General features: G+C 56.6%; 1 gene segment (V, D, J or C); it reads left to right on the forward strand.

Moving 5' to 3' along the window:
• Positions 1-562: 562 nt before the first annotated feature.
• On the forward strand, positions 563-25,040 carry LOC128933568 (Ig heavy chain V region 6.96-like; the record flags this gene model as incomplete). The annotated part of the segment is given in 2 exon segments: positions 563-896; positions 25,018-25,040. Coding segments are annotated over 2 exon segments (357 nt in total), but the record flags the coding sequence as incomplete, so codon positions are not given.
• Between the last annotated feature and the right edge of the window lie 247 nt (positions 25,041-25,287).

Below are 25,287 nucleotides of genomic sequence, written 5' to 3' on the forward strand. Positions count from 1 at the left end.
ATCACCACAATCAATATCCTCACCAGCAGCAGGAGCACAACAATCATCCCAATTTTCGGCACAGAAATAAAGAGCGGAATCCTTGACCTTGAGGTTGGTCATGGCCAGTGTCAACAGACTCTGCCCGTTGTCCCTGGCGATCATGAACCAGCCCTTGACCGAATCGGCGTACCAGGTGCTGCCACCGCTGAAGATGTAGGCGACGAACTCCAGCCCCTGCCCGGGTCTCTGTGGGACCCAGCTCATGGCAACACTCCCAAAACTGAACCCGGACCCTAGGCACAGCAATGTCAGGGATCCCCCGTGGGGCAGGAGGTCTCCCCCGCATTCCAGCAGGGTCACGGCCGCCCGGAGCCCTGCGGGACAAAGGGGTGATGGGGATGAGAAACCTGATTGGCTGAGGGCATGAATGGGTGGCAGTGTCAGCTGTAAAAAGGGACGGGACTCACCTGGGAGGAGGATGATGAACTCCAAGGGTCCCAATCTGGGGCCCAGAGTCAGGATTTGGGTCAAGGGTTGAGCTCTGGCCTCATCCCTATCTCCCCTTTGTCCCGCAGGGCTCCGGGCGGCCGTGACCCTGCTGGAGTGCGGGGGGGACCTCCAGCCCCCCAGGGGGTCCCTGCGCCTCATCTGCCGAGGGTCTGGGTTCAGTTTAAGGGATTATGGAATGTACTGGATCCGCCAGAGACCCGGGCAGGCTTTGGAATACGTCGCAGGCATCTACTACAATAGTGCCAACACTTTCTACACGCCTTCGGTCAAGGGCCGGTTCACGATCTCCAGGGACAACGGGCAGAGCTCGGTGACGCTGACCATGAACAACCTCAAGGACGAGGATTCCGCCGTTTATTTCTGCGCCAAGTGTGCTGCTAATAATTTCCCTGAACATGGTGCTCGTAGTGACGATGTCCATGCTGTCCCCATCCCCATCCCCTTATCCCCTTCCGTCCCTGTTCCCCAGACCCTTCCCCCAAACCCCCTGCCCACACCCAGCCCTCGACCATCGATCCCAACCTTGCTCTGCCTCGGCCCAAATTCTCACCCGCTGACCCCAAACCACAACTCCTGACCCCAAATCTCCTCTTTGTGCCCCACAATTTTGCCCTGAACGTCAAGGTTTGGGACCCAGGGTCCCAATATGGGGACAAAGGTGTAGGATTCGGTCAGTGGCTGCTGCTGCAGGGAGCACAAAGTAGGTTGGTGCAGAATCAGTTTGGGGGATTAGGCTCCGTGGTTGGTGTTGGTGGAAATGGGGGAGATCTGGGACAAAGGCTCAGGAATGGGGTCAAGGGCTGAGATTTGGGTAAAGGTTCTGAGATTTGGGGACAAGACAGGCTCAGGCAAGGGCGCTGCCACCACCAGCACGGTCAATGTAAGTAGCAGCAGCAGCCCAAGCAGCACCAGCAGCTTTGGCACAGAAATGGGATCCGGAATCCTCGTCCTTGAGGTTGTTCATGGTCAGCGTCACCGAGCTCTGCCCATTGTCCCTGGAGATCGTGAACTGGCCCTGCACCGACGGCCTGTAGATGGTGCTGGAACCATCGCTCCTGATCCATGCGACCCATTCCAGCCCCTGCCCGGGTCTCTGGCGGTTGCAGAGCATGTCAGATCTGCCGAAACTGAACCCGGACCCTCGACAGAGGAGGCGCAGGGACCCCCCGGGGGGCTGGAGGTCCCCCCCGCACTCCAGCAGGGTCACGGCCACTCCCCCATCCCCAAACATTCCCCCAGTTTTGCCCCAAATTCCCTTTGTCTGGCCTCAAATATCCAACAGAGGTTTCCGGTATGCAAAAGTTCTTTAAACCCTGCAATTAGCCCCAATCCACCCATTAATTAATTGGACACCTCAGCCTGACTTTTGCATCGCCCCATCCCCATCTCCCCTTTGTCCCGCAGGGCACAGGGCGGCCGTGACCCTGCTGGAGTGCGGGGGGGACCTCCAGCCCCCCGGAGGGTCCCAGCGCCTTCTCTGTCGAGGGTCTGGGTTAAATTTCGGGAGTTTCTCCATGTTCTGGGTGCACCGGAGAACCGGGCAGGGGCTGGAATTTGTTGCAGTGATTAAGGACAATTGTGGCAGCATCGCCTACGCGCCAGCGTTCAAGGGCCGGGTCACGATCTCCAGGGACAACAGGCAGAGCTCCATGTCCCTGACCATGACCAACCTCAAGAACGAGGATTCCGGATCCTATTTCTGTGCCAAATGCGTTGATGGTGGTTTTGCCAATAGTGATGGTACTGTTGGTGTGGCATTTCTTGCTGGTTCTGATCTTGGTCCCAAATCCCTCCACTTTGTTCCCACATGTCCCAGAGTCCTCTGATCTCCCCACGAAATTCCAGCCCTTTTCATCAATCTCGGCCATTTTCCCCCAACTCTGCCCCTGCTGCCCCAACTGCCCACTTTCCCCAATTTTTCCCATTTCACCTAAATCTCCGGCAGCTCCCAGGGTCCTCATTGGGAGGAGGCCAATCGGAAGTCAGGGGTGAAGGTTTGGGGCCAATGGTTGAGTTTGGGGGCAGAACCAGTTTGGATTGGGGATCAGTGCTGACCATGGGTGCAAATGGGGAGAAAGGGTCAAGGGCTGGGTCAATGGGTGAGGTTTGGGGGAAGGGTCTTAGGGCTGGGGACATTTGGGGACCCGACAACAAAGGCAGGGCTGAAACAAACATAAATACAATAACCTTCATAATTACAATTAGCGAAATCGCATTTCATGCAGAAATAGGATCCGGAATCCTCGTCCTTGAGGTTGTTCATGGTCAGCATCACCGAGCTCTGCCCGTTGTCCCTGGAGATCGTGAACTGGCCCTCAAAAGATGGGGCATATCTGGGGCTGCCACCAGTACTGATGATCCCTGCGAGCCACTCCAGCCCCTGCCCGGGTCTCTGGCGGGCCCACTGCATGCCAAAATTCCCAACTGGAAAACAACGGCGTGGCCGGCTGAAGGTGATCCCATTTTGATGGAACAACACCCTCTGCCTGCAGACAGCTCCAAGGGTCAGAGCAGACCACACAGCTTGGCAGAAGTGGGAAAGAGGAGTTTTTAGGGTTTAAAGTTACTCCAAAAAGGAGATTTTAGGGTTTAAAGTTAGTACAAAAAGGAGTTTTTAGGGTTTAAAATTACTCCAAAAAGGAGCTTTTAGGGTTTCCAAGGAGGAGGTCGAAGGCTTGGCAGAAGGGGCCCAAAGAGGAGTTTTTAGGGTTTAAAATGTAATAGAGTATGGTAATGAAACGATTCTTATAGGCTGTATGTAAATGCTGTAGGGTTTGTATATTGTACTAGATTGGTTGGTGAGAATTAGAATATTCTACAGAGAAGAAGATTTATTGTATTGTGGTGGGAACCTCACTCTCTTACCCTTTTATTCTCTTACAGTTTTATGTTCTTACCCTTTTACACTCTTACCATTTTATTCACTGACTTTTTCACTATCTTACCCTTTCTATTCTGTCACCCTTTTACTCATTTACCTTTTTTACTCTCTTACTCTCTTACCCTCTCTCCCGCTCTCCCCTCTCTTCTCTCAGCCCTGCTCCAGCTGTGCCTGGCAGCTCCCAGCAAGGCCCTGCAGGTCATCCTTTGTAATAAACCCTAAATGCCACAACCTGGCTGCAGAGATCTCTCGTATCTGTCCATCTGTCCCGACCATCATATGCCCTGATGCTCCTGCAGTGCTGGATGGGGAATGGGGCCAAGCCCGGCACGTCAATAGAAGCAACACCATAAGTACCATCAGGAGTATAAACATATTTGGCACAGAAATAGGATCCGGAATCCTCGTCCTTGAGGTTGTTCATGGTCAGCGTCAGCGAGCTCTGCCCGTTGTCCTTGGAGATCGTGAACCGGCCCTTGACCGAATCCGCATAGCTGATGCTGCCAGTGGTGCTGATATCTGCAATGAACTCCAGCGCCTGCCCGGGTCTCTGGCGGATCCAGGCCATCACAATAATCCCAAAATCGTTCCCAGGCGCTCGGCAGAGCAGGTGCAGGGACCCCCTGGGAGGCTGGAGGTCCCCCCCACACTCCAGCAGGGTCACGGCCGCCCGGAGCCCTGCGGGACAAAGGAGAGATTGGGATGAGGCCAAAGCTCAACCCTTGACCCAAACCCTGACTTTTGGCCACGAATTTTGACACTTCTGCCACCATATCGTCCTCCTGGCTGCCCTCTCATGTGGGTCCTGCCCCTTTTTTCTGTAAGTCATGCCCCTTTTCCCCTTCTGGACCAATCAGATTTCTTGTTTCCATCATCTCCGCTTTGTCCCGCAGGGCTCCGGGTGGCCGTGACCCTGCTGGAGTGCGTGGGGGACCTCCAGTCCCCCGGGGGTGTCCCTGCGCCTCCTCTGCCGAGGGCCGGGGTTCTATTTGGGGAGTTTTGCCATGAACTGGGTCTGCCAGAGACTCGGGCAGGGGCTGGAATGGGTCGCGGGCATCAGCCGCCGTGGTTCTTACACCGAGTACGTGCCATCAGCCAATGGTCGGTTCAGGATCTCCAGGGACAACGGGCAGAGCTCGGTGACACTGACCATGAACAACCTCAAGGACGAGGATACCGGATCCTATTTCTGTGCCAAATCTGATTATGGTGATGGTGGTGGTGGTGGTTTTATTGACAATGCCCAAGCTGTCCCCATCCCCGTGTCCCCCCCCTTGTCCCCGTTGCCTAGACCCTTCCCCCAAACCCCCAGCCCACACCCAGCCCTTGACCATTGATCCCAACCTTGCTCTGCCTCCGCCCCAATTCTCACCCGCTGACCGCAAACCACAACTCCTGCCCCCAAATCTCCACTTTATTCCCCAAACTTTGCTCTGAAGGTCGGGGTTTTGGGCCCAGGGTCCCGATTTGGGGACAAAGGTTGAGGATTCATGTCAGAGGCTGCTGCTACAGGGAGCACAAGTGGGGATTTGGGGCAGAACCCAATTGGGCATTTTTTTTTTTTGCTTCCTCGTTGGTGGTGTTGGAACCGGGGGAGATCTAGGGCAAAGGGTCAAGAATGTGGTCAAGGACTGAGATTTGGGGGAGGAGCCTGGGATTTTGGGACAGGACGGGACCCAGTCAAGGGGAAGAGGCCAAGGGCAGAGACATCATTACCCCACCTGGCACCAGCAGCCTTGGCGCAGAAATAGGATCCGGAATCCTCGTCCTTGAGGTTGTTCATGTTCAGCGTCACCGAGTTCTTCCCGTTGTCCCTGGAGATCCTGAAACGGCCCTTGACTGAACCCGTGTACTCGGTGTAACCACCATTGCTGTAGATCCCTGCGACCCACTCCAGCCCCTGCCCGGGTCTCTGATGGATCCAGAACATTCCAAAACTCCCAAAATTGAACCTGGACGCTCGGCAGAGGAGACGCATAGACCCCCCGGGGGACTGGAGGTCCCCCCCGCACTCCAGCAGGGTCACGGCCGCTCCCCCATCCCATACCCTTCACTGGTTTTTCCCCCAATTCCCTTTGTTTGTCCCTAAATCTCCAACAGAGGTACCCTGAATGGTAAAGTGCCTTAAACCTTGCAATCAGTCCCAATCCACCCATTAAATAATTGGACACCTATACCTGGCTTTTGCATCGCCTCATCCCCATCTCCCCTTTGTCCCGCAGGGCTCCGGGCGGCTGTGACCCTGCTGGAGTGCAGGGGGGACCTCCAGCCCCCCGGGGGTGCCCTGCGCCTCCTCTGCCCAGGGTCCAGTATTGATTTCGGGGGTTCCACCCTGTACTGGGTGTGCCAGAGACCCGGGAAGGGGCTGGAGTAGCTCGCAGGGATCAACACTGGTGGCGGCGCCTGGTACGCGCCATCGGTCAAGGGCCGGGTCATGATCTCCAGGGACAATGGGCAGAGCTCGGTGACGCTGACCATGAACAACCTCAAGGACGAGGATTCCGGATCCTATTTCTGCGGGAAATCTGCTTATAACAATTGGGGTACTGGTGCTGGTGTGGATGGTTTTGGTCCGGACCCCGTGGCCATGTCCCGACCGGCTCCCAAATCCAAGACCCTTCCCCAAAACCCAAACACTTTTGCCCATTCCTGACTCTGTCCCAACCCTGGTGTGGTCTTCCCCAAATTCTCCACTTCTTGCCACAAAGTTTACCAATATCTTGACCCTTGGTCTGAAATTGCCCTTTTTAATACAAAGTTTTGGGTACAGAGTAGAGATTTGGGGTCAGGAGTTGTGGTTTGAGGTCAGCGGGTGAAAACTGGGGCCGAGGCAGAGCAAGGTTGGGATCAATGGTCAAGGGCTGGGTGTGGGCTGGGGGTTTGGGGGAAGGGTCTGGGGAACGGGGATGGGGGGGGACACGCGGATGGGGATGGCAGCGTCACTACCACCAGGATTATCAGCATAACCTGCATCAGATTTGGCACAGAAATAGGTGGCGGAATCCTCGGCCTTGAGGTTGTTCATGGACAGCATCACCGAGCTCTGCCCGTTGTCCCTGGAGATCGTGAACCGGCCCTTGACAGATGGCGCGTAGTAGGTGGTGCCACCCGTGTTGTAGATCCCTGCGACGTATTACAAACCCTGCCCGGGTCTCTGGCGGATCCAGTACATTCCATAACTCCCAAAATCAAACCCGGACCTTCGGCACAGCAACGTCAGGGACCCCCCGGGGGGCTGGAGGACCCCCCGGCACTCCAGCAGGGTCACGGCCGCCCGGAGCCCTGCGGGACAAAGGGGAGATGGGAATGAGAAACCTGATTGGTGAAGAGTGCCAAACTTGGTCTGGCATGCTTGAAAATGGGGCGGAAGCCACCTGGGAAGAGGATGGTGAACTCCAAGGGTCCCAATTTGGGCTAAGAGTCAGAATTTTGGGCAAGGGTTGAGCTTTGGCCTCATCCCCATCTCCCCCTTGTCCCGCAGGGCTCCGGGGGGCGTGACCCTGCTGGAGCGCGGGGGGGACCTCCAGCCCCCCGGGTGTTCCCTGCGCCTCCTCTGCTGAGGGTCCAGGTTCAGTTTCGGCAGTTTTGCCATGCAGTGGGTGTGCCAGTGACCTGGGCATGGGCTGGAATTCGTCGAGTGGATCAGGAGGGATGGATCCTGCACCTGGTACGTGCCATCTGTCAAGGGCCGGTTCACGATCTCCAGGGACAACAGGCAGAGCTCGGTGACGCTGACCGTGAACAACCTCAAGGACGAGGATTCCGGATCCTATTTTCTGTGCCAAAAACATTGATAATGATTTTTGCAGTGCTGGTGCTCCTCTTGATCCATCTGATCCCATCATCGGGTCCCCCCCGTCCCCATTTCCCAGACACTTCCTCCACTCCTGTCCTCTTGTTCCAGCTCTGAGCTGGTTCTGCCCCAATCTCAGCTCTTGGCCGCAAACCTCAGCTCTGGGCTCCAAGTTTAAACCAACATCCACAAACCTGGGCGCAAATGATCAAGATTTGGGGAAAATGGGCCAGATTTGGGTCTGTGGCTGTGACTCAGTTCCACCGCTGAGATTTTGGGGCAGAACGGGTCCAGTTGGCAAAAATGGTTGGGATTTTTGGGATGAGGCAGAGGTCAGGGTGAAACCGGCCCTTATTTGGGGCCAGAGCTGAGATTTGGGGCCAGAGCAGGGCAGCCTTGGGACAAAGGGTCAGGAATGTGGTCAGGGGTTGGAGGGAAGGGTCTGGGGAATGGAGACACGGACGAGGCTGAAAAGAAAACCAGCAGCAGCATTCCAAACACCAGGGCCAGATCCTTTGGCACACAAAAAAAAGGCCGACTCGTCGTCCTTGAGGTTGTTCATGGTCAGCGTCATCGAGCTCTGCCCGTTTTCCCTGGAGATCCTGAAGCGATCCTTGAATGATGGCGTGAGCTTGGTGCCGGAACCATCGCTCCTGATGCTCCCCACCCACTCCACCCCCTGCCCGGGTCTCTGTCGGAGCCATTGCATGGCAACACTCCCGAAACTGAACCCGGACCCTCGGCAGAGGAGGCACAGGGACCCCCCGGGGGGCTGGAGGTCCCCCCCGCACTCCAGCAGGGTCACGGCCGTTCGGAGCCCTGCGGGAAAAAAGGGAGATGGGGATGAGGAGCCGGATCCGGGCACAGGCTGGGCTGGGGGTGACCAGATCCAAAAAAAGGCCTCGACCCACCTGGGAGGGGCAGCAGGATCCGGAGGAGGAGAAAGTGCCAAAATTTGGGGCCAATATCAGGATCTGCTTGCAGGAATCAACATTTTGGGTGGATTTTTTCCCTCATCCCCATCTGCCCTTTGTCCCGCAGGGCTCCGGGTGGCCGTGACCCTGCTGAAGTGCGGGGGGGACCTCCAGCCCCCCGGGGGGTCCCTGCGCCTCCTCTGCCGAGGGTCCGGGTTTGATTTTGGCTGTTTTTGGATGGGCTGGCATCGCCAGAGGCCTGGTCAGGGGCTGGAAGCAGTCGCAAGTATCAGCAGCAGTGGCAGCGCCTACTATGCGCCATCGGGTCAAGGGCCGGTTCACGATCTCCAGGGACAACGGGCAGAGCTCGCTGACGCTGACCATGAACAACCTCAAGGACGAGGATTCTGCCACCTATTTCTCTGCCAAATCTTACAATACTGGTAGCGCTGATGCTGCTGCTTATATTGACCATTCTGGTGGTGGCACCACCCCATCAGAGCCCCTCTTGTCCCCCAGACCCACACCCTTCCTCCAAACCTCAGCCCTTGACCCTTTGTCCCAAATCTCCCCCATTTGCCCCAATGGTCAGCACTGACCCCAAACCCTCCCCTGCTCCTATCCCAAAACTCAACCATTGGCCCCAAACATTCAAACACGTCCCCCAGTTCAGGCCTTGCTCTCCAAGAGTTCCCATTTCTGACTGTGCTCGATCAGCCAATCAGAGTTCAGGGAGCTGGGGGAGATTTGAGTGAAATGGGCAAAATTGGGGAAACACCAGGGCTGCGGCAACAGGGGCAGAGTTTGGGGGAATATAGCCAAGATTTGAGGAGAATGGCTGGGATTTTGGGGAAGAATCTGTGGCGATTGGAGACATTTGGTGACCATCAAGGGCATGGGATCGCTGAGAGCATCATCAATAAAAACATAACCAGCTCCCCAATACTTGTGACGTCTGGCACAGAAATAGGATCCTGAATCCTCGTCCTTGAGGTTGTTCATGGTCAGCGTCGCCGAGCTCTGCCCGTTGTCCCTAGAGATCGTGAACCGACCCTGCACCGATGGACTGTAGATGGTGTAGCCTCCATTGTAGGTGATGTGGGCGACAAACTCCAGCCCCTGCCCGGGTCTCTGGCGCACCCAGAACAAGTCGTGATTGGCCAGAGTCAACCCAAAGCCGATGCAGAGCAACGTCAGGGACCCCCCTGGGGGCTGGAGGTCCCCCCGCACTCCAGCAGGGTCACGGCCGCCCGGAGCCCTGCGGGACAAAGGGGAGAGGGGGATGAGGCCAAAGCTCAACCCTTGACCCAAATCCTGACTCTTGGCCCCAAATTTTGACACTTCTGCCACCACATCCTCATCCTGGCTGCCGTCTCACGTGGGTCCTGACCTTTTTTTCTGCAAGCCATGCCCCTTTTCTTGTTCTGGACCAATCAGATTTGTCGTTTCCATCATCTCCCCGTTGTCCCGCAGGGCTCCGGGCATCCGTGACCCTGCTGGAGTGCGGGGGGGACCTCCAGCCCCCCGGGGTTTCCCTGCGCCTCCTCTGCCGAGGGTCCAGGTTCGATTTTGGAAATTTCGGCATGCAGTGGGCCTGCCAGAGACCCGGGCAGGGGCTAGAGTGGCTCGCAGGGATCACCAGTACTGGTGGCAGCCCCAGATATGCCCCATCGGTGCAGGGCCGGTTCACGATCTCCAGTGACAACGGGCAGAGCTCGGTGACGCTGACCATGAACAACCTCAAGGACGAGGATTCCGCCACCTATTTCTGCGCGACATGTTATTTTGCTGGTTGTAATTACGAAGCTTATGATATTGGTGCTGGTTTCAGGCCAGCCTTTGTTGTTGCGTCCCCAGAAGTCCCCAACCCTCACACCACTCTCCCAAACCTCACCCATTGACCCATCCCTTGAGCCTTTGTCCCCATTTGCCCCAATGGTCAGCACTGACCCCAAACCCTCCCCTGCTCCTGCCCCAAAACTCAACCATTGGCCCCAAACCTTTACCCCTGGCCTCCAGTTCAGGCCTCCTCCAATCAGGTCCTGGGAGCTGGGGGAGATTGGGTGAAATGGGCAAAACTGGGATAAGGTCAAAACTTGGGGCACAGATGGTGGAGACTGCAGAGGAAGGTCAAGAATGGGGTCAAGGGTTGGGATTTGGGGCAGGATTTGGGGATTTTGGGACATTTGGGGAGCCAGGGATGAGGATTTGGGGCCACCACCAGCATCGTCACCACGTCCAGAGCTCCCAGAGAGGATTCCAGCCCAGCCCCAAGGAGCAGCCCCAGACACCGAGGTTGCTGAGGGAGAAGTGAAGCCCCAGGTGGGAACGAGGGAGGGAGGGAGGGAGGAGCAGACGCTGCGATTTTGGGGCTCCGCAGCCTCCCCCCACTTCCTCCCCGGCAGCTGCCCGGGCCTGGTCGGGGCAGGAAAGGAAACAGAATGTTCCTGGTTTTGGTCATTGTGAACATCTGTGTTTGGCAGAGGGCAGCTCAGCCTCTGGGCGCTGCGGCAGAGCGCCGGCTGCACAAAAAGCTTTGTGTGCAAAGGGCCCTGGAACGATCGCCGTTCCACACTGGGACGGAGGGGAACTGGGGGAGATTGGGGAGGAATGGGGAAAATTGGGGGGAAATTGGGAATTGGGGAAGTGATGGCGGAGTTTGGGGGAAATGGTCAAGATTTTAGAAACATGGCTGGGATTTGGAGGAAGGATCTCTGGGATTGGAAACATTTTTAAACCATCATGGTCACTACCAGACGTGACGCCAAAACCGGCGTCAATAGCATTGCCAGCGTAACCATTGCAAAGTTTGACACAGAAATAAATGGCAGAATCCTCGTCCTTCAGGTTGTTCATGGTCAGCGTCACCGAGCTCTGCCCGTTGTCCCTGGAGATCCTGAACCGGCCCTTGAATGACGGCGCGTATCTGGGAGTGGCGCCATCACTGGTGACACTCGCCACAAACTCCAGCCCCTGCCCAGGTCTCTGCCTATACCAGCCCATCCCGAAACTGCCAAAATCGAACCCAGACCCTCGGCAGAGTAGGCGCAGGGACCCCCCTGGGGGTTGGAGGTCCCCCCCGCACTCCAGCAGGGTCACGGCCGCCCGGAGCCCTGCAGGAGAAAGGGGAGATGGGGATGGGGCGATGCAAAAGTCAGGCAGAGGTGTCCAATTATTAATGGGTGCACTGGGGCTAATTGCAGGGTTTAAGGCATTTTTCCATACAGGAAATCTCTGTTGGAGATTTGGGGCCAGACAAAGGGAATTTGGGGCAAAACTGGTGAAGTTTTGGGGATGGGCTCCGGGCGGCCGTGACCCTGCTGGAGTGCGGGGGGGACCTCCAGCCCTCGAGGGGGTCCCTGACGTTGCTGTGCCCAGGGTCCGGGTTCAGTTTCGGCAGTGTCACCCTGTTCTGGATCCGCCAGAGACCCGGGCAGGGGCTGGCATATATTGGAGAGATCAACTCGGGTGGCAGCACCTGGTACGCGCCATCGGTCAAGGGCCGGGTCACGATCTCCAGGGACAATGCGCAGAGATCGGTGATGCTGACCATGAACAACCTCAAGGACGAGGATTCTGGATCCTATTTCTGTGCCAAACGTCCTGATGCTAATGGTGGTGGTTATAGTGTTGATGCTATTGAGCAGCTGTTGGAGACCCCCATCTCCCCAAACCCCAACCCCAGACCGCACTCCTGACCCTTTGTCCCAACCTTGTCCTGCTCTGGCCCCAAATCTCAGCTCCTGGCCCCAATTCTTGGCCCCAAGGAGCAGCATGGACAGGAAGGTCATTCTGCCCCCTTACCTGGCACAGGTGAGGCGACACCTCCAGGGCTGTGCCCAGCTCCGGCCCCTCAGGTTGGGCAGGACCTGGGGGAAATTTAGGTTGGAAATCAGGAAAAAGTTTTTCATTAAAAGAGTCAAAAGTGATTGGATTGGTTTGCCCGGGAAGGGAGTGGAGTCACCGACCCTTGGTGGATTCAACAAAGCCTGGAGGTGGCACTGGGTGCCATGGTTGAGGAGTTGGGGCTGGGTAGGACCCAATGGCCTTGAAGGTCTCTTCCAACCTGTGAATTCTGTGAATTGTGTGAATTGTGTGAATTGTGTGAATTGTGTGAATTCTGTGAATTTGGACACACAGTTTTGGAGAACGAGAACAAACCCTGAAGAATTGAGTAAGGGGTGGAGATTTGAAGGGACGACCTGGGGAGGAGCAAAGGTTGGGTCCCAGCCATGGGGGTCGGATGGAGGCCAAAACCATCAGCACCATAACCAGCCCAAGCACCAAAATGTTTGGCACAGAAATAGGATCCAGAATCCTCGTCCTTGAGGTTGTTCATGGTCAGCGTCAGCGAGCGCTGCCCATTGTCCCTGGAGATCCTGAGCCAACCCTGCACCAACGGCGAGTACTTGGTGCTGCCACCGCTGCTGATCCCTGCCAGTAATTGCAGCCCCTGCTCGTGGCTCTGGCGGATCCAGAAGATGTCAACACTCCCGAAACTGAAACCGGCCCCTCGGCAGAGGAGGTGCAGGGAACCCCCGGGGGGCTGGAGGTCCCCCCCGCACTCCAGCAGGGTCAGGGCCGGCCCGAGCCCTGCGGGACAAAGGGGAGATGTGGATGGGGGGATGCAAAAGTCAGGCTGAGGTGTCCAATTAATTAATAGGTGGATTGGGGCTCATTGCAGGGTTTCTGGAACTTTTCAATACAGGAAACCTCTGCTGGACATTTGAGGCAAGAAAAAAGGATTCTGGGGCAAAACCAGTGAAGGTTTAGGGATGGGGGAGCGGCCGTGAACCTGCTGCAGTGCGGGGGGCACCTCCAGCCCCCTGGGGGGTCCCTGCGCCTCCTCTGCCGAGGGTCCGGCTTCAGTTTTGGCAATTTTGGCATGGGCTGGTATTGGCAGAGACCCGGGCAGGGGCTGGAGTGGCTCGCAAGTATCCACAGCAGTGGCAGCACCGACTACGCACCATCAGTGAAGGGTCGGTTCATGATCTCCTGGGACAATGGGCAGAGCTCGGTAACGCTGGCCATGAACAACCTCAAGGACGAGGATTCCAGATCCTATTTCTGTGCCAAGGACACCGATGGTCACGGTGCTTATGCTGATGCTGGTTGGGGAAGATGAAACAGGAAAGCCTTATGAATGTGATTGCCTGGCAAAAGATTTTGAGAATATGGAAACCATCAGCGAGATTGAAATGAAAGGAAGCTTTGAGATCCCTCAGTGACTGAACAACTGGAAAACAATGGCGTGGCCGGCTGAAGGTGATCCCCTTTTGAGGGAACAACACCCTCTGCCTGCAGACAGCTCCAAGGGTCAGAGCAGACCTCACAGCTTGGCAGAAGGGCCCGAAGAGGAGTTTTTAGGGTTTAAAGTTACTCCAAAAAGGAGATTTTAGCGTTTAAAGTTAGTCCAAAAAGGAGTTTTTAGGGTTTCCAAAGAGCAGGTCTTAGGCTTGGCAGAAGGGGCCCAAAGAGGAGTTTTTAGGGTTTAAAATGTAATAGAGTATGGTAATGAAACGATTCTTATAGGCTGTATGTAAATGCTGTAGGGTTTGTATATTGGACCAGATTGGTTAGTGAGAATTAGAATATTCTACAGAGAAGAAGATTTATTGTATTGTGGTGGGAACCTCACTCTCTTACCCTTTTATTCACTTACAGTTTTATGTTCTTACTCTTTTACACTCTTACCATTTTATTCACTGACTCTTTCACTCTCTTACCCTTTCTATTCTGTCACCCTTTTGCTCATTTACCTTTTTTACTCTCTTACTCTCTCACCCTCTCATCCCCTCTCCCCTCTCTTCTCTCAGCCCTGCTCCAGCTGTGCCTGGCAGCTCCCAGCAGGGCCCTGCAGTTCGTCCTTTGCAATAAACCCCAAATGCCACAACCTGGCTGCAGAGATCTCTCGTGTCCATCCGTCTGTCCTGACCGTCCTACGCCCGGATGCTCCTGCAATGCTGGTCGGGGATGGGGCCAAGCCCGGCACGTCAATCGCACAAGCATCAGAACTGCAAACACCAGTGTAAGCACATTTCCCACAGAAATAGGACCCGGAATCCTCGTCCTTGAGGTTGTTCATGGTCAGCGTCACCGAGCTCTGCCCGTTTTCCCTGGAGATCCTGAACAGACCCTTGACTGAATCTACGTACCAGGTGATGCCACCAGTGTTGTTGATCCCTGCGACGAATTCCAGCCCCCTCCCGGGTCTCTGGCAAACCCAGAACATTTTATAACTCCCATAATCGAACCCAGACCCTCGGCAGAGGAGGTGCAGGGACCCCCCGGGGGGCTTGAGGTCCCCCCAACACTCCAGCAAGGTCACGGCTGCCTGGAGCCCTGTGGGAAAAAGGGGAGATAGGGATGGGGAGCTGGATTGGTTATGGACCCAAAGTGGGCGTCGCCATTCAGAAGATGGGTGTGGGATCCACCTGGGATGACTGTTGCAGGAGGAGGATGGTGAGGTTCAAGGGTCCCAATTTGGGGCCAACATCAGGATCTGCATGCAAGAATTAATATTTGGGGGGATTCATTCCCTAATCCCCATCTCCCCTTTGTCCCGCAGGCCTCCGGGCGGCCGTGACCCTGCTGGAGTGCGGGGGGGACCTCCAGCCCCCCGGGGGTTCCCTGCACCTCCACTGCTGAGGGTCCGGGTTCGGTTTTGGAAGTTTCACCCTGTTCTGGGTGCGCCAGAGACCCGGGCAGGGGCTGGAGTACATTGGAGAGATCAACCCTAGTGGCAGCACCTGATATGCTCCATCAGTCAAGGGCCAGGTCACGATCTCCAGGGACAACGGGCAGAGTTCGGTGACGCTGACCATGAACAACCTCAAGGACGAGGATTCCGGATCCTATTTCTCTGCCAAACGTCCTGATGCTAATGGTGGTGGTGGTTATAGTGTTGATGCTATTGAGCAGCTATTGGGGACCCCCATCTCCCCAAACTTTAACCCCAGACCACACTCCTGACCCTCTGTCCCAACCTGGTGCAGTTTTGGCCCCAAATCTCAGCTCCTTGCCCCAATTCTTGGCCCGAAGGAGCGGCGTGGCCAGGAAGGTCATTTTGCCCCCTTACCTGGCACAGGTGAGGCGACACCTCCAGGGCTGTGCCCAGCTCCGGCCCCTCAGGTTGGGCAGGACCTGGGGGAAATTTAGGTTGGAAATCAGGAAAAAGTTTTTCATTAAAAGAGTCAAAAGTGATTGGATTGGTTTGCCTGGGAAGGGAGTGTAGTCACCGACCCTTGGTGGATTCAACAAAGCCTGGAGGTGGCACTGGATGCCATGGTTGAGGAGTTGGGGCTGGGTAGGACCCAATGGTCTTGAAAGTCTCTTCCAACCTGTGAATTCTGTGAATTGTGTGAATTGTGTGAATTTGGACACACAGTTTTGGTGAATGAGAACAAACCCTGAAGAATAGAGAAAGGGGTGGAGATTTGAAGGGATGACCTGGGGAGGAGCAAAGGTGGGGTCCCAGCCATGGGGGTCGGATGGAGGCCAAAACCATCAGCACCATCACCAGCCCAAGCACCAAAATGTTTGGCAAAGAAATAGGATCCAGAATCCTCGTCCTTGAGGTTGTTCATGATCAGCGTCACCGAGCTCTGCCCATTGTCCTTGGAGATCCTGAACCGACCCTGCACCAACGGTGAGTATTTGGTGCTGCCACCACTGCTGATCCCTGCCAGGAATTGCAGTCCCTGCCTGGGGCTCTGGCAGATCCAGTGCATGTCAGAACTGCCAAAACTAAAGCCGGACCCTCGGCAGAGGAGGCGCAGGGACCCCCCGGGGGGCTGGAGGTCCCTCCCGGACTCCAGAGGGGTCACGGCCGCCCGGACCCCTGCGGGACAAAGGGGAGATGGGGATGAGGGGATGGATTGGCAGTGCGGTCAAAGTGGGAGCTGCCATTCCAGAAAAAGGGTGTGGGATCCACCTGGGAGGGCCAGCAGGTTCTGCAGGAGGAGGATGGGGAGGTCCAAGGGTCAGAATTTGTGGCCAATGTCAGGGTCTGCATGCAAGAATCAACATTTTTCTTGATTTTTTTCCCCATCCCCGTCTCCCCTTTGTCCCGCAGGGCTCCGGGTGGCCGTGACCCTGCTGAAGTGCGGGGGGGACCTCCAGCCCTGCGGGGGGTGCCTGACTTTGCTGTGCCGCGCATCTGGGTTCAATTTCGGGCGTCAGTCCATGAGCTGGGCTCGACAGAGGCCTGGGCAGGGGCTGGAGTGCCTCACAGGGATCGATAACACTGGTGGTTTCACCTTCTATATGCCGTCGGTCAAGGGCCGGTTCACGATCTCCAGGGACAACGGGCAGAGCTCGGTGACGCTGACCATGAACAACCTCAAGGACGAGGATTCCGGAATCCTATTTCTGTGCCAAGGGTTATTATAACAATGCTGCTGCTAGTGACGCCTCTGGTATTGTCCCCATCGCTGTCCCTGTGTCCCCCCCTGTCCCCGTTCCCAAGACCCTTCCCCCAATCCCCAGCCCCTGACCCCATTTCTGTCCCTGTGTCCCAGCTCTGAACTGCTTCTGCACCAATCTCAGCTCTTGGCCCCAAACCTCAGCTCTGGGCTCCACGTCCCAACCAATTTCCCCAAAACTGACGAGGATGTCCCAGATCCAGCCCCATCATGTCAATCTGCCCTTGCTTTCTGTGATTGGGCACAAACCTCTCACGGTGAGCTTCACCATCGAGTTTTGTGTGTGCTGCCGGGGCCGTGAGCCGCCGGCACCTCCCCATGGCCACGGCCCGGTGAGGAGAGCGATGGTGGGAAACCAAACGGCTCCAGAGGGGTCCCCACAGCCCCGGCCCGGTGGGGATTGGGACAGAGACCCCCGGGAGGGGATGGGCCAGGGGCTGAGGATTGGGGGAATTGTTGGGGGTTTGAGGACAGCTGGGGAAACTGAGATGGCTGCGTGGATCCACCACTGGGGTCTTCAACATAAGCAGCAGCATTCCAGGTATAAGCATCAGCACCCTTGGCAGAGAAATAGGATCCGGAATCCTCATCCTTGAGGTTGTTCATGGTCAGCGTCACCGAGCTCTGCCCGTTGTCCCTGGAGATCGTGAACCGGCCCATGACCGATGGCGCGTAGTAGGTGGTCCCACCATTGCTGTAGATGCTCGCGAGCCATTCCAGCCCCTGCCCGGGTCTCTGGTGGACCCAGTACATGGGTTAACTCCCAAAACTGAACCCGGACCCTCAGCAGAGGAGGCGCAGGGACCCCCCAGGGGGCTGGAGGTGCCTCCCGCACTCCAGCAGGGTCACAGCCACCCGGAGCCCTGCGGGAAAAAGGGGAGATGGGGATGAGAAACCTGATTGGCTGTGGGCCCTAAGTGGGTGTAGCCAGCTGGAAAAAGGGATGAGACCCACCTGGGAGGGTGACCAGGAGCAGGAGGAGAAGGACAAATTGTCAGAACCTGGGGACAATAGCTGGGACTTTGGGGTCAAGGGTTGAGCTTTGGCCGTCCCCATCTCTGTTGGGGTGGGCGGGAGAAATGCGGCATGCGATATTAGTGATCAGCAAATCTCAAAATTTATTAATAGGCACAGATCTTTATATTGGTGTTAATGAGGCTCATGCATATTGCAAAGGCGAGCTCACCATTGGTCGGTTACTCATCAGCCAACTGCGCTTCCTTCTGCATTCTTGTGGATATTTTATTTAAACTTCTCTTCGTATTCCTGCCAAAGATGCTCTCCCCCATCCTGCCGTTGCACCAAGGGCACAATGTCCTTGCCTGTCATTGGACACTGGCTGCTGGCTCCTGTACTTTTCCCCTTCAAGCTTAACCAGCGGCATTGTGTCGACGTGACCTTTAACAGCCAATCAGCTGTCCACAAAGCTCTGCACACTTCTCCCCTTTGTCCCGCAGGGCTCCGGACGGCCGTGACCCTGCTGGAGTGCGGGGGGGAACTCCAGCCCCCCGGGGGTTCCCTGCGCCTCCTCTGCCGAGGGTCCGGGTTCAGTTTCAGCAGTTTTCCCATGCAATGGATCCGCCAGAGACCCGGGCAGGGGCTGGAGTGGCTCGCGGGGATCAGCAGCCCTTCTGGTTCCAGCACCTACCACACGCCGTCAGTCAAGGGCCGGTTCAGGATCTCCAGGGACAACGGGCAGAGCTCGGTGACGCTGGCCATGAACAACCTCAAGGATGAGGATTCCGCCACCTATTTCGGTGCCAAAGACAGTGGTGCTGGTGGTGGTGCGGCTGCTGCTTATATTGACCGTGCCAGTGGTGGCACCACCCCTGTCTGAGCCCCCCCTGTCCCCACTCCCAGACCCTTGTCCCGAACCCCAGCCCTTGACCCTTTGTCCCAAATCTCCCTTATTTGCCCCAATGGTCAGCACTGACCCCAGACCCTCCCCTGCTCCTGCCCCAAAACTCAACCATTGGCCCCAAACCTTCACCCCTGGCCTCCAGTTCAGGCCTCCTCCAATCAGGGCCCGGGAGCTGAGGGAGATTGGGGTGAAATGGGCAAAATTGCAGGAAATTCTAGAGTAGGGGCAGCAGGGGTAGAGTTTGGGGGGAAATGATCAAGATTTGAGAAGGGCTGGAGTTTGTGGGAAGGATCGCTGGGGACTGGAGATATTTGTTACCCATAATGAGTGTGGGATCTCTGCCGGTGTCATCAATAAAAACATAATCAGTGCCTGAATATTTATGACATCTGGCACAGAAATAGGATCCGGAATCCTCGTCCTTGAGGTTGTTCATGGTCAGCGTCACCGAGCTCTGCCCGTTGTCCCTGGAGATCGTGAACCGGCCCTGCACCGACAGACTGTAGATGGTGTAGCCTCCATTGTAGGTGATGTGGGCGACCAACTGCAGCCCCTGTCCGGGTCTCTGGCGGATCCAGAACATGTCGTGATTGGCCAGAGTGAACCCACAGCCAATGCAGAGCAATGTCAGGGACCCCTGGGGGGCTGGAGGTCCCCCCCGCACTCCAGCAGGGTCACGGCCGCCCGGAGCCCTGCGGGACAAAGGGGAGATGGGGATGGGGCGATGCAAAAGCCAGGTGGAGCTGTCAAAGTAAAAATGGGTCGATTGGGGCTAATTGCAGGGTTTAAGGTACTGTACAATTATGGAAACCTCTGTACAATATTTGAGCCCAGACAAAGGGAATTTGGGGCTAAACTGGGGAAGGGTTGGGGTTCGGGGAGTGGCCGTGACCCTGCTGGAGTCCGGGGAGACCTCCAGTCTCCTCTGCCGAGGGTCTGGGTTCAGTTTCAGCAGTTTTAGGATGGGCTGGATGTGCCAGAATCCTGGGCAGGGGCTGGAGTGGATCTCAGCGATCTGGAGCAATGGTGCCACCTACTACGCGCCATCGTTCAAGGGTCAGTTCAGGATCTTCAAGGACAACGGGCAGAGCTCGGTGACGCTTACCATGAACAACCTCAAGGACGAGGATTCTGGATCCTATTTCTGTGCCAAGGATGCTGATGGTTACGGTGCTGCTCCTAATGCTGGTTGGGGATGGGGCCATGGTCGGCACTCTCAATATAACCATCAGCATAAGCGCCACCGCTACTAGGAGATTTCCCGCACAAACAGGATCCGGAGAGCCAGGAGCTGAGATCAGGGGCCAGGAGCTGAGATTTGGGGCCAGAACAGGGCAGGGTTGGGACACAGGGTCAGGAGTGGGGTCTGGGGTTGGAGGGAATGATCTGGGGAACGGATACAGGAACAGGGGTAAGGACACCATCACCAACATCAGCATCAGAAGCAGCACAACAACTGTAAGCACCCTTGGCGCAGAAATAGGATCCGGAATCCTCATCCTTGAGGTTGTTCATGGTCAGCGTCACCGAGCTCTGCCCGTTGTCCCTGGAGATCGTGAACCAGCCCTTGAGCGATGGATTGTAGTAGGTGGTGCCACCAGTATTGTAGATGACTGCGACCTGCAAACCCTGCCCAGGTCTCTGGCGGATCCAGTACAATCCATACCTCCCAAAATTGAACCCGGACCCTCGGCACAGCAACGTCAGGGACCCCCTGGGTTGCTGGATGTCCCCCCCGCACTCCAGCAGGGTCACGGCCGCCCGGAGCCCTGCGGGACAAAGGGGAGATGGGTACGGGGCTATGCAAAAGTCGGGTGGAGCTGTGGAATTTATTAATGGGTGGATTGGGGCTAATTTCTGGGTTGAAGGCACTTTACAATACTGGAATCCTCTGTTGGAGAATTGGGGCCAGACAAACGGAATTTGGGGCAAAACTGGTGAAGGTTTGAGGATGGGGAAGAGGCCGTGACCCTGCTGGAGTCCAGAGGGGACCTCCAGCCCCCCAGGGGATCCCTGCGCCTCCTTTTGTGAGGGACCGGGTTCAGTTTAGGGAGTTTCTCCATGTACTGGATTCGCCAGACACCCGGGCAGGGGTTGGAGTGGCTCGCAGGCATCTGGGGCCATGGTGGAGACACCCGCTATGTGCCGTCGGTCAAGGGCCGGTTCACGATCTCCAGGGACAACGGGCAGAGCTCGGTGACGCTGACCATGAACAGCCTCAAGGACGAGGATTCCGCAACCTATTTCTGTGCCAAGGGTGCTGGTGCTCATTGGGCTGAAAGTGCTGGTCGTAGTGACAATGCCCAAGGTGTCCCCATCTCCGTGTTCCCCCCCCCCCCATCCCCGTGTCCCAGACCCTTCCCCCAAGCCCCCAGCCCACACCCAGCCCTTGACCATTGATCCCAACCTTGCTCTTCCTCGGCCCCAGTTCTCACCCGCTGACCCCAAACCCCAACTCCTGATGCAAAATCTCCTCTTTCTGCCCCAAACCTTTTCTCTGAAGGTTGGGGTTTGATGCCCAGGGTCCCGATTTGGGGACAAAGGTTGAGGATTCGTGTCAGCAGCTCTGGCTGGGAGCACAAAGTAGGGATTTCGGGAAGAAATGGGTGATTTTTGTAGCCAAAGCGGTTGGGTTTGGGGCAGAACCAGTCGGGGGTTTTGGCTCAGTGGTTGGTGGTGTTGGAAATCAATGAGATTTGGCACAAAGGGTCAAGAATGGGGTTAAGGGCTGAGATTTGGGGGAAGGGCCTGGGATTTGGGGACAGGAGGGGACCCAGACAAGGGGAAGAGGCCAAGAGCAGAGACATCATTACCCCAACTGGAACCAGCAGCCTTGGCACAGAAATAGGATCCGGAATCCTCGTCCTTGAGGTTGTTCAAGGTCAGCGTCACCGAGCTCTGCCCGTTGTCCCTGGAGATCCTGAACCGACCCTTGACTAAACCCGCATACCCAGTTGTAACCACCACTGCGGATCCCCGTTAGCCACTCCAGCCCCTCCCCGCGTCTCTGGCGGATCCAGCACATTGCATAATCCCCAAAACTGAGCCCGGACCCTCAGCAGAGGAGGCGCAGGGACCCCCCGGGGGTCTGGAGGTCCCCCCCAGACTCCAGCAGGGTCACGGCTGCTCCCCCAACCCCAAACCTTCACCGGTTTTGCCCCAAATTCCCTTTTTTTGTCCCCAAACATCCAACAGATGTATCCTGAATGGTAAAGTGCCTTAAACCGTGCAATTAGCCCCATTCCACCCATTAATTACTTGGACAGCTCTGCCTGACTTTTGCATCGCCTCATCCCCATATCCCCTTTGTCCCGCAGGGCTCCGGGAGGCCATGACCCTGCTGGAGTGCGGGGGGGCACCTCCAGCCCCCCGGGGGGTCCCTGACGTTGCTGTGCCGCGGGTCCGGGTTCCATTTTGGCAATTTTGGGATTGCCTGGATCTGCCAGATAACCGGGCAGGGGCTGGAGTGGGTCGGAACCATCACCAGCAGTGGTGGCGTCACCAGGTACGCGGATTCCGTCAAGGGCCGGTTCAGGATCTCCAGGGACAACGGGCAGAGCTCGGTGACGCTGGCCATGAACAACCTCAAGGACGAGGATTCCGCCATTTATTTCGGCGCCAAGTGTGCTGCTAATAATTACCCTGAACATGCTGCTTGTAGTGACGATGCCCATGGTTTCCCCACCCCCATCCCTGTGTCCCCCTCCGTGCCCGTTCCCCAGACCCTTCCCCTAGACCCCCAGCCCACACCCAGCCCTTGACCATTGATCCCAACCTTGCTCTGCCTCCGCCCCAATTCTCACCCGCTGACCCCAAACCACAACTCCTGACCCCAAATCTCCTCTTTGTTCCCCAAAATTTTGCTCTGAAGGTCGGGGTTTGAGGCCCAGGGTCCCGATTTGGAGACAAAGGTTGAGGATTTGTGTCAGCGGCTGCTGCTTCAGGGAGCAAAAGTGGGGATTTGGGGCAGGTTCGTGCGATTTTTGGTGCCAACTTAGTTTGGTTTGGGGCAGAAGCGGTTCGCATGTTTCGGCTCCGTGGTTGGTGGTGTTGGAAATGGGGGAGACCTGGGACAAAGGGTCAAGAATGGGGTCAAGGGCTGAGATTTGGAGGAAGGGTCTGAGATTTGGGAACAGGAGGGGCTCAGAAATGGCGATGTCACCACCGGCACAGTCAGTATAAGCAGCAGCAGTGCTACCAGTGCTGTAAGATTTGGCACAGAAATAGGATCCGGAATCCTCATCCTTGAGGTTGTTAAAGGTCAGCGTCACCGAGCTCTGCCCGTTGTCCCTGGAGATCGTAAACCGGCCCCTGACCGAATCTGCATAGTAGGTGCTGCCACTGCTGCTGATTCTGGCGACTGGCTCCAGCCCCTGCCCAGGTCTCTGGCGATGCCAGCCCATCCCAAAACTGCCAAAATCGAACCCAGACCCTTGGCAGAGGAGGCGCAGGGACCCCCCGGGGGGCTGGAGTTCCCCCCCGGGCACCAGCAGGGTCACGGCCGCCCGGAGCGCTGCGGGACAAAGGGGAGATGGGCACGTGGCGATGCAAAAGTCGGGTGGAGCTGTCAGATTAATTAATGGGTGGATCTGGGTTAATTTTTGTGTTGAAGGCACTTTACAATACTGGAGTCCTCTGTTGGAGAATTGGGGTCAGATAAAGGGAATTTGGGGCAAACTGGTGAAGGTTTCGGGATGGTGAAACGGCCGTGACCCTGCTGCAGTGCGGGGGGGACCTCCAGCCCCCACGGGGATCCCTGCGCCTCCTCTGCCGAGGGTCCGGATTAGATTTTGGCAGTTTTGGGATGGGCTGGCATCGGCAGAGACCCGGGCAGGGGCTGGAGCCAGTCGCCAATATCAGCAAAAGTGGCAGCACCTGGTACGCGCCATCGGTCAAGGGCCAGGTCACGATCTCCAGGGACAACGGGCAGAGCTCGGTGACGCTGACCATGAACAACCTCAAAGACGAGGATTCCGGATCCTATTTCTGTGCCAAATCTGCTTATGGATGTGGTGCTTATGCTGCTGCTGATATTGACCCTGCCGGTGGCGGCACCACCATTTCTGACCCCTTCCTGTCCCCACTCCCCAGACCCTTCCCCAAATCTCAGCCCTTGACCGCATTCCTGACCCTTTCCCCCAGATCTCCCCCATTTCCAGCAACGCCAACCACGAAGCCACAAAGCCCTTACTTGTTCTGCCCCAAACCATAGTAAGTTGGCACCAAAATTCGCCCCAAATCTCCACTTTGTCCTCAAATCGCCCCCTGCTCCTCGAGCCCTGATTGGCTGAGCTGGAAAAGGCAAAAATGGGAACTCTTGGAGAGCAAGATCAGACCTGGAGCTCAGGGGTGAAGGTTTGGGGCCAATGGTTGAGTTTTTGGGCAGGAGCAGGGCAGGGTTTTTGGTCAGTGCTGACCATTGGTGCAAATGGGGACAAAGGGTCAAGGGCTGGGTCAATGGGTGACATTTGGGATGAAAATCACAACTCTTGGGACTCAATGATGGGAGTGGTGCCAGAACCAGGAGCTGGACACCATAACGTGCATCATCAACATAACCAGCACTAGGAACACAAACAGAGCATGAAGCTTTCCCACAGAAATTGGATCCGGAATCCTCGTCCTTGAGGTTGTTCATGGTCAGCGTCAGCGAGCTCTGCCCGTTGTCCCTGGAGATCCTGAACCGGCCCTTGACCGATGGCGCATAGAAGGTTCTGCCACCACTGCTGTAGATCCCTGCAACATATTCCAAAGCCTGCCCGGGTCTCTGGCGGATCCAGTAAATTCCATAATGCCCAAAACTGAAGCCGGACCCTGGGCACAGCAATGTCTGGGGCCCCTGGGGGGCTGGATGTTCCCCCAGACTCCAGCAGGGTCACGGCCGCCCGGTCCCGCCCTGCGGGACAAAGGGGAGATGGGGATGGGAAACCTGATTGGTGAAGAGTGCCCAAGTTGGCATTGCATGATTGAAAAAGGGGTGGGACCCCTGTAGGAGGAGGATGATGAACTCCAAGGGTTCCAGTTTGGGGCCAAGGGTCAGGATTTGGGTCAAGGGTTGAGCTTTGGCCCCATCCCCATCTCCCCTTTGTCCCGCAGGGCTCGGGGCGGCCGTGACCCTGCTGGAGTCCAGGGGGGACCTCCAGCCCCCCGGGGGGTCCCTGTGCCTCCTCTGCCAAGGGTCCGGATTCAATTTCGGCAGTGTTGCCATGAACTGGATCCGCCAGAGACCCGGGCAGGGGCTGGAGTACCTTGCAGATATCAGTAATGGTGGTGGCAGCACTGATTATACGCCGTCGGTCGAGGGCCGGGTCACGATCTCCAGGGACAACGGGCAGAGCTCGGTGACGCTGACCATGAACAACCTCAAGGACGAGGATTCCGCACCTATTTCTGTGCCAAATCTCCTGGTACTGGTGGTGCTGGAGTAATTATATTTAGAATGCCAGTGATGGCCCCATCACCTGACACTGGGCTCACAGACATCCCAAAATTCCTACTTTTACCATCAACTCTTTGCCCTTGTCAACAAACCTTGACATTTTTCCCCCAATCTCCACCATCATTGCCTCACCTCTCACATTTCTATTGCAACTTTAGGCATTTGACCCAAATCTCACCTGTTCATGCCTAAAACAGTGCCCTTTGCACCCCAGATCTCAGCGGGGTTCACTTGTGACCATTGGCCCCAAGCTCAGCTGGTTCTGCCCCAAATCTCAGCTCCTGGACCCAAACATCAGGTCTGGGCCCCAAACCTCAGCCAAGGTCTGCAAATCTGGGTGCAAATGGTTGAGATTTGGGGAAAATGGTCCAGATTTGGTTCGGTGGGGGTCAGGGATGGGGTCAAGGGCTGGAGGGAATGGTCTGGGGAATGGGGACAGGTGGGGACACAGGGATAGGCACGGGTCAATGGATTCGGGAGTACC

This window comes from Melozone crissalis, unplaced genomic scaffold, assembly GCF_028551555.1.
Source record: "Melozone crissalis strain CALT ecotype California unplaced genomic scaffold, PUWL_Pcris_2 ptg000011l_1, whole genome shotgun sequence".
Taxonomy (NCBI): Eukaryota; Metazoa; Chordata; class Aves; order Passeriformes; family Passerellidae; genus Melozone; species Melozone crissalis.